Raw genomic sequence first — 8,033 nt, 5'->3', positions numbered from 1 at the left:
AATCTCATATCGACTATCAAAACTATATAATGCAAAGGTAAATTTAAATGTTAATGTCGTAGTTTTATTAGATATATTTAAGACGCAAGCTACTATAAAGATGACGTTTATCATATTCGAATGCATGTACTTATTAAATAAGATCAAATTAAATTACAACTTTTATGTCGAATAGTAAAATTTACACGTATGTATTAATATTTGCGGGTTGTTCTTTATAATTATATTTCAATTATTCATTTCAATATATGAAATGAAAAATATAGCTCTATAAGAGTTCGATTTCAGATAGTCATCTGCGATGTTCAGATGAATAAGCAGTGACTGTACTATCAATACATCCAGCAGCCAAAACAACTCGATGAGGATGAAAATTAAGACAGCTTACCGGTCCAATTCTCGTACTCATAAATCCTTCATGAAACTTAATTGTATTTAAATGGTTTCCTGAGATATTATACATGCTTATACATTGATTGGTGGAACTATTAAAGATAAATACTTGCATTAAATACTATTACCAATTAAATTCAATTTTATATTTCTTATGACAATTTCCAACATTCATAATGCCAATTATATAAAAATGTTTTTATAGAAAAAGAATAATTTAAATTGTGAGATATAATAAATTAATATTCAATATAAATATAATAGAAGTCTTTACTATTAATTTTAAATTTCAACAAAAATTGATATTTTTTTTTGTATATAAAAGAAATTTTACAATATTTAGAAATTTGTACAAATAAAATTTAATTTATATATTTTAAATTTTATAATTTCAAATGTTGAAGGAAGATTAAAACTATATTTAAAATTCTAATTTATACCTGGCAAATATATCAGCTGTTTCATGCATTACAAAATCCGTTATTCCCTGTGTCGTTTGTATTGTATTAACAGATGAATTTTTTCTAATATCAAAGAACTTAATATCTCCAGATGAAGAACCAGTAATAAGCCTAATGGAAGAATTCGTATATTTTCTTAAATATGCACCAAGTACCCATGCATTATGTTCTCTATATGTCATAATTTTTGCCTCTGTAGATGGAAGTCTTCGATCAAATAGTCGAACCGAACCATCTCCACATCCAAGCACCATCATATTACCTTTATAACAATTAAAATCTATAAAATTGTTTAATTTATAATGTCATTATTAATTATAAATACTTTTACCTGTTTTTAAAAATGCTTTTATTAAATTGTAAAAATAATGTTTCATTAGATTTATTATGAAAATTTTATTCTAAGATTATTAATAATTTTTATTATTAAATTAATAAAAGAGAAACATAAAAATATTATAATACTGAATAGGACATACCATGATTATCAGTATCCAAACTAGTAACACAGCAATCAGCTCCTGTTGGTATATCCTGCACTTTCAATTCCGTTTCAGCATCCCAAAGCCTTACACTTTTTACATCACCAGTTACTGCTAAAGTCAAAGAACGTTGCTCCCAGCTTGTTACTAAACCTGCAGTACCTTAAAAAATTTAAGCGTAATTAATCATCTATTATAAAATACTTTTGCGATTTTTACGACGAAATTTACCTGCAGAACCTTTTATAACAGGTTGAAGATCAGCTAGAGCTTGCCAAGCTGTTAAAAGTGTAGGTTCACGACCAAACATATTGTAATAATTTTTCCAAACTCTAATAGAGCCATCATCTGATCCTACCATTAATAAAGTAACGTCGTGCGAATTTATAAATTCCAAAGTAGTAATACGGGATGGTCTGCTACCTCTACTGGTATGATACATAAGTTTTGTCCCACTATGCCAATCCCAAATGCTATCAATTCATAAGATTCAAATATTTCAAAATTAATAAAATCTTAATCTATGTATCTACTATCAAATGTATTTAAAACTCGATAAATTAGTAACTTAAATAATAAATTTTATTATCAAAAAAATAAATTTACCCAAAATAATCTTTACATGCCACAGCTAAGTGAGAATCAAATGGATGAAAAAGTAAAACGTCTGGTGATTGCGGGCATCGCGTATGGAATACTTGAGATTCTATACGTCCATTTACTGCTTTAATTTGTTCTTCCTGAACTTCTTTTCTTTGTCGTTTATTTCGTAGATATCTTTGGATATAGGTTAGAAATCAAACAATGTACATTAAAATGGTAAATTCAAATATAAAAATAAAAATGTTATTAAAGAAAATAATATTTTACCGCCAATCACGTTCGTGATATGCACGACTCTCAACATCATTGATAGATTCGGCTTCTGCATCAAAACTCACAGGCTGAGCAAACTGAGCGCAACTCCACTCAACAAATTGGGAAGTTATTAAAGGTGTTCTAACTCCTATTATTTCATCTGATTCTTCTGATATCTATAAATAAAGTTTAATATTTTCAATGTCTTAAAACGTAATTATGTTAAAAAGAAAAATTAATTGTTTTCACACACAGTATTTGGTACAGGCTTTCTTGCTCTACTTGAATGTACCGGTAATCTAGTAGATCGCAACAGATCAGATGTTGAATTAGCAGTAGGTGGAGATTCCTCTTTATTGCTAAAATATAATATAAAATAATAAAAAATAATTGTCAATATGCCATAAAATAAAGTTATACTTTATTTACCTTAAAAAATTATTTCTATTAGATGGAGATGGAGGTAATGATAATGAGGATGACATTTTAGTATCATTTACTTCTTTTGGAGCTGAAGATTCTTTTATCTGCAGAAATTTTTTACATTATTTATTGAAAAATAATATTATAATTAATTTAGAAGATAATTAATTAAAATAAGTTTATATTTTACTTGACTTCGAATATGATTTGTAACATTTTGTGACATTATTGCAACACCAGGATGTGGATCATTATCAAGACCACATAATCCATGCCATAACTTCATATATACACTCCCATATGAAAGACTAGGCAAGTTTCCTAGAGAACTATGTCCTGTACAAATTAACAAATGTTGATAGTTATGTAAAACAGGATAAAAAAAAATATATTGAAATTTTATTATAAGCTAGATCAATTTGAAAGCCACGATTATTTAAAATATATTTGAAGTGATTAAAAATATACTTAATCTAATCTACATAAAAACATGCGTACAATTTAGGACTTAACAAAATTACCCAGCATTTCGCAAGGTTTCCTTACAAACTCCCAATTATTTCCTGGTATTCAAGATGAAATAAGAGAAAAGTTATTCAGAAGTTTCTATTTTTCAGAAAATTATAGATTTGTTTAATTGTTATACCTAAACTACTGATTGATGAAACCGAAGACACTCTTTTAATTTTATCAGAACCAAAGCCATCCGTTGTATCGATAGAATAAGTACTATTTGAATATAACATTTTTAATCTATCTTTAGAACTTATTCTCCTCATTCCACTGAAAGATGAAAGAGTTTCAACTACTAGATCTCTTCTGCTATTTTCTTCAGCAATAGCTAAAGTAACAAATGAATTTTCAAAATGCAATACCATCCATTGAAGGGCTACAACTAATTCCTAAAATTATTTTGAATTATTTTAAATTCATAAAAACTTTATATAAATAATAGATAAATATTGAATTTACTTTTCTGACTAGAGGACACATATCATTTGTTACTGTATTAATTAACATCATAGCAATGGTTTGATCAATATTATTGGCATGTTCACTTCGTTTTGTTACACTGTTTATAAAAGTTCCTAATGCATATACACTTGCAGCACGAACCTAATACAAAAATAAAATTCTGTATATAAAAAATTGAAAAAAAATCATTTAATATATAAAAATGTAGTAATAAACCTCAGGTACAGGATCTTGCAAAAGTGTATAAAGTTTTTCGTGTGCAATGTCTCGTACACCACACCATCTAGCTTTATCATAATTATGCCATAATCTTGCAAGACACAAACATAACCATTGTCTAAGTAATGGATTTGGATCTCCAAGCTGTTCCAAACAAATTGAGACCAAACTACCTTGCAAAGCTGCTTCTTGACCAGGTGGATAATTATTTACTATACAAGCAAGTACAAAAGCTGCTAATGTTCTATATTCACTCTACAATAATAAATTAAAATGAAAATATATTTTATTAATACAATGAACAAAATTCTAAAATATTATCTACCAGCATAGTAGTATCTTGAAGAACAGATAAGAAATATTTATGTCCATTATCACGTACTAAATCAGCTTGGCAAGTCTAAAAGTGTAATTAAAAATAGTAAATATACAATATTATTAATTTGAATATCATCAATTAAATCATACATGCATCACAGAACACGTTTAATTCAATTGGATTTATATACATCTCCAAATTAAAGCATATTATTTCATAAAATAACAGTATTTTCTGTATCAATGTTTTATAAAATTTGTGTACAATTTTATTAATGAATAAAATTATATAAATTGACAAATTATAAATTTATCGCTTATCATTTATAAGTCTACTATTGTTAGCTTTATTATTATTTTTTTTTAATGATGCAACATGCCATAAGCCTTGATACATTTGTATTTTCAAAAATCACATTTATAATTATAATTCTGAAGAATATTTTGTTAGATATTAAAACTATAATAAAGCAATTAAAAATGGAAATTTATAAAAAGTTATTTATAATGTATAAAATATCATTGAACAAATATGTATTTTGTTAAAGATAATTATTTTATAAAAATTATAGAAGAACCCAAAATAAAAATTAGAAATTAACTTACATTATCAACAGCAAGTATCTTAGCCCATATAAAAACAAGGAGTGGCCTAAGTTCCCCAGCATTACTTTGCAATAATTTCAGTACATAAGGAAAGATTCCAACACTTAAAGCTAAATTAACTGCCCATGGTCCAAGATCGAGAAAACGTCCCAATAATTCTAATGCTCTCAGTCTATGAACCTGACTCAATAATACTTGGAGCACTATTGGAAGCTGCTCAGGAGGATTACGAGTCCTAGAACCCAAAGTTAACCATACTTGAAAAGCAGTAAGCTGTTCTTCAAAAAATGGCGAGTGAACAAATCGATCTTCAGATTCTAAAATAGTTGGTAATTGTGCTAAACATAAATCGAGAGCTAAATCCCAAGCCTGCCACATTGGATGCTATGAATATAATACACATAATATGTTAAACTTTTTATCTTTTTATATATATATAAACTGATAATAAATAAATTTATTAAGTTTAAAACTAAATAAAACTTACTTGGTATGTAGGTGGCAATTTTGGACAAGAAACTGGTGTACAATCATAGGAACGTAAAACTCGTTCTGCTAATAAAAAGTTTCTAAAAAGACTAGCAACTAACAAATCTTGCCTAAATAACCTTTGAAATAAATCTAAAAAATAAATTTACACGCTTTCAAATCTAAATATTAGATAAATTTAAAAAATTACCTCTTGGTAATGTATTCCATGCTATTGTATCTGTAATTGCAGTAAATATCCAATTAAGTTCACCTAACATTGTTCTTCTGTCTGTAAGCTGACCAGGTATTCTAAAAATAAATCTATTTAAATTCATTTCTATATTCATAAATTTTATTTTTGTATTACATAAAATATGCATACTTATCAATGAGCTCTAAGGAAACTTTTGGCACTAACTTTGATGTATTTTGCATCACAAACCTAAAAATTAATTATTATGAATATCTGTTACGCACAAGTTATTGTTTTAAATGATATCATTATATCATCACCAGCGCAATGCAATTTTAATAGGAGTTGTAAGGCATGAAGTGAATATATCAGCTGGAAGATCTGGATTCATTGGTAATATTTGATTAGCGGTACAAGCAGCTAATTGAATACAATTTTTATAAGAAGGTGCAGCTACAGAAATAGTGCCTGCAGTCCTATTTTGTTGTATTGCTTGCTTTTCCATCTAATAAAAATAATTTAATTTAATATAAATTAAAATTGAAAAACTGTATTTTTAGTATTGAATAATTTACCTCATACTCTTTCTCATGCTGCTCTGCAAATTGTTGAAAAGAGTCGACAATAATACCTGCATTTGAACAGTCATACACATAAATACTAGGAGCTCCCATCCATGTTTGCAAATCATATACTGATAAAGGAATATACTGTGTGTATGTCTAATATATAACATAAAAGTTTCATAAATTATAAATTAAAAATATTCTATTTATTTTACAAAAAGTCTGTATACAAAATCATTCAATAATAAATTTCTATTAAAAGTAATCATGAAATAAAATAAAATCCAATAATTAATACAATTTTTATTTTATTCACTTTTATCCAATAATTATTGAAAGATATTGATATATTGAATTGTAAAATTTATTACTAATTCAATTTATAATCGATGATAATTAGAAACTTAAAATATGTAAAAAATTGTTTTGCTTAAAAAACTCATATAAACAATTTTTTATTAAATTATTTATAAACGCACTTTATTGAATACCCAAATCTCTCCATTACTAGTTGGTTTTGGTACTCCATGTCCATTATAATGAAAGAGAACTCGCTCTTCTTTAGCATTTCGCCTTAAAGATGTACAGAGTTTTTTTACATCCTCCACAGTAGGATCAAGACTTTGTTTATATCTAGCACGAGGCTGCCATCTTTCATACTGTTTCTGCAAATTGGAACCTATTGTTTCTAAAGCTTTTTGAGGACTCATTGACAAAGGATCTAAAATATTATACAATATATAATATAAATAAAAGAATATTGTAATCTAAATGTTCTTGCAATATTTTACTTTGCAACATGTACTAATAATTCTAACAAACATATTATAAAATTAACAAAAAGGAAGCATAGAAACAAGAAAATAAGTTTAGTGTTTAGTATTAATGATGATTACCAATCCAACATTCAAGTCGAGCACAAGGTTGTGTTTTAATGATATCTGGGGGGTCAACACCTACATTCAAACAAAGTACCAAAGCAACACTCACTGTTTTCATCTATAAATATAAATAATATAAAAATCATATATCAATAAATAAGATCATAATCATATATTATTTTTAATATTTATATACAACTATTACAAATTGATATATGTTCATATAAATGCATAACTAAATTTAATCAAATAGTTTTTTAATGAATATGTAGACTAACCCGCTCCTTCATACGCCAGGTCTGGGTGATGCAGTTAACACCTTCAATAGTAACCATGTGCCTAGACTTATTAAATGCCAAAGGCAGTTGCCAATCCTCGTCATCTTTCAAATGCTTAGTAGACTTCATTGCTGCTGTTGAAAACTCATCCTTAGTTTCTCTTACGCTGGAACAGGCGCAAGATGATACGAGCAGCGACATTCCCTACAAAATCAGTTTTTTTGTGTCTCGTTGTTACATTCACTTTATAGTTGTGCACTGAATTCTGAATAATTTATGATATATAATTAAAATACTTTCTTATAAGGATATACGAATTATTTATTATCATAGATCACGATAATCGCTGACTATCTATGTGAGTTATAAAATTATTATCCAAAAGCTTCTTCTCATTTCGTTTTGTTGATTTACCGTACTCCTTTGCGTAACAACGCATTTATACGAACTATAGTCATAGTTCACGGGTTCGTCTAATTTATGAAAAATATACAGTACTACTGAATGCGCAGTAGTATAAAAAAAATCTAAAGCATCTAGTAATGAATTGTAAACTCAACCTTAATTCACCGGCTAACGATAATGTAACAATAATGCACTTTCAAGGAGTCATTCTTGTTTTCATTTCGTCCCTTCTCACTTTCTCCCACCGTACTGCCATACTTTTCAATTGGCTTTCTCTGTTTTTAATGTAAACGTTAAGGGAGGATAAAAGAAATGACTATTCCTAAAATTTTATATTAAAAAATATAAATATAAAAATAATTTTTCTTTATAAAAATTTAAGAAATTCATTTATTCAAAGAATTAAAATATTAAAGAACCACATAAAAGCGATTGACTATAAGAATTTTAAGTAGTTAGTTTAAAAAATATATTTTAAAGTAAATATCATAAGATAATTGCAAA

General features: G+C 27.0%; 1 protein-coding gene across 3 annotated transcripts; it reads right to left on the bottom strand.

Moving 5' to 3' along the window:
* Nucleotides 1–208: 208 nt before the first annotated feature.
* raptor (regulatory associated protein of MTOR complex 1) lies at nt 209–7,623 on the bottom strand. Of its 3 annotated transcripts, none has more exons than XM_011499794.1 (23): nt 7,125–7,623; nt 6,862–6,964; nt 6,445–6,686; nt 5,975–6,121; nt 5,720–5,904; nt 5,589–5,648; nt 5,415–5,515; nt 5,223–5,356; nt 4,736–5,119; nt 4,137–4,211; nt 3,809–4,066; nt 3,590–3,733; nt 3,264–3,519; nt 3,139–3,180; nt 2,808–2,953; nt 2,624–2,721; nt 2,448–2,553; nt 2,207–2,370; nt 1,943–2,113; nt 1,568–1,809; nt 1,334–1,498; nt 834–1,134; nt 209–485 (listed from the first exon to the last, which is right to left on the bottom strand). In XM_011499794.1, exons 1-23 carry the CDS (start codon nt 7,323–7,325, stop codon nt 293–295), a joined length of 3,918 nt encoding a protein of 1,305 aa, XP_011498096.1. In that variant the 5' UTR covers nt 7,326–7,623; the 3' UTR covers nt 209–292. The 3 variants fall into 3 exon arrangements, with proteins under 3 accessions (XP_011498096.1, XP_011498098.1, XP_011498097.1); XM_011499796.1 differs by having other exon boundaries at nt 834–1,116; XM_011499795.1 differs by having other exon boundaries at nt 1,334–1,489.
* Between the last annotated feature and the right edge of the window lie 410 nt (nt 7,624–8,033).

This window comes from Ceratosolen solmsi, unplaced genomic scaffold (assembly GCF_000503995.2).
Source record: "Ceratosolen solmsi marchali unplaced genomic scaffold, CerSol_1.0 scaffold35, whole genome shotgun sequence".
Lineage (NCBI taxonomy): Eukaryota > Metazoa > Arthropoda > Insecta > Hymenoptera > Agaonidae > Ceratosolen > Ceratosolen solmsi.
Note: the sequence above shows the minus strand (reverse complement) of the source record. Positions and strands in the feature narration are given on the sequence as shown.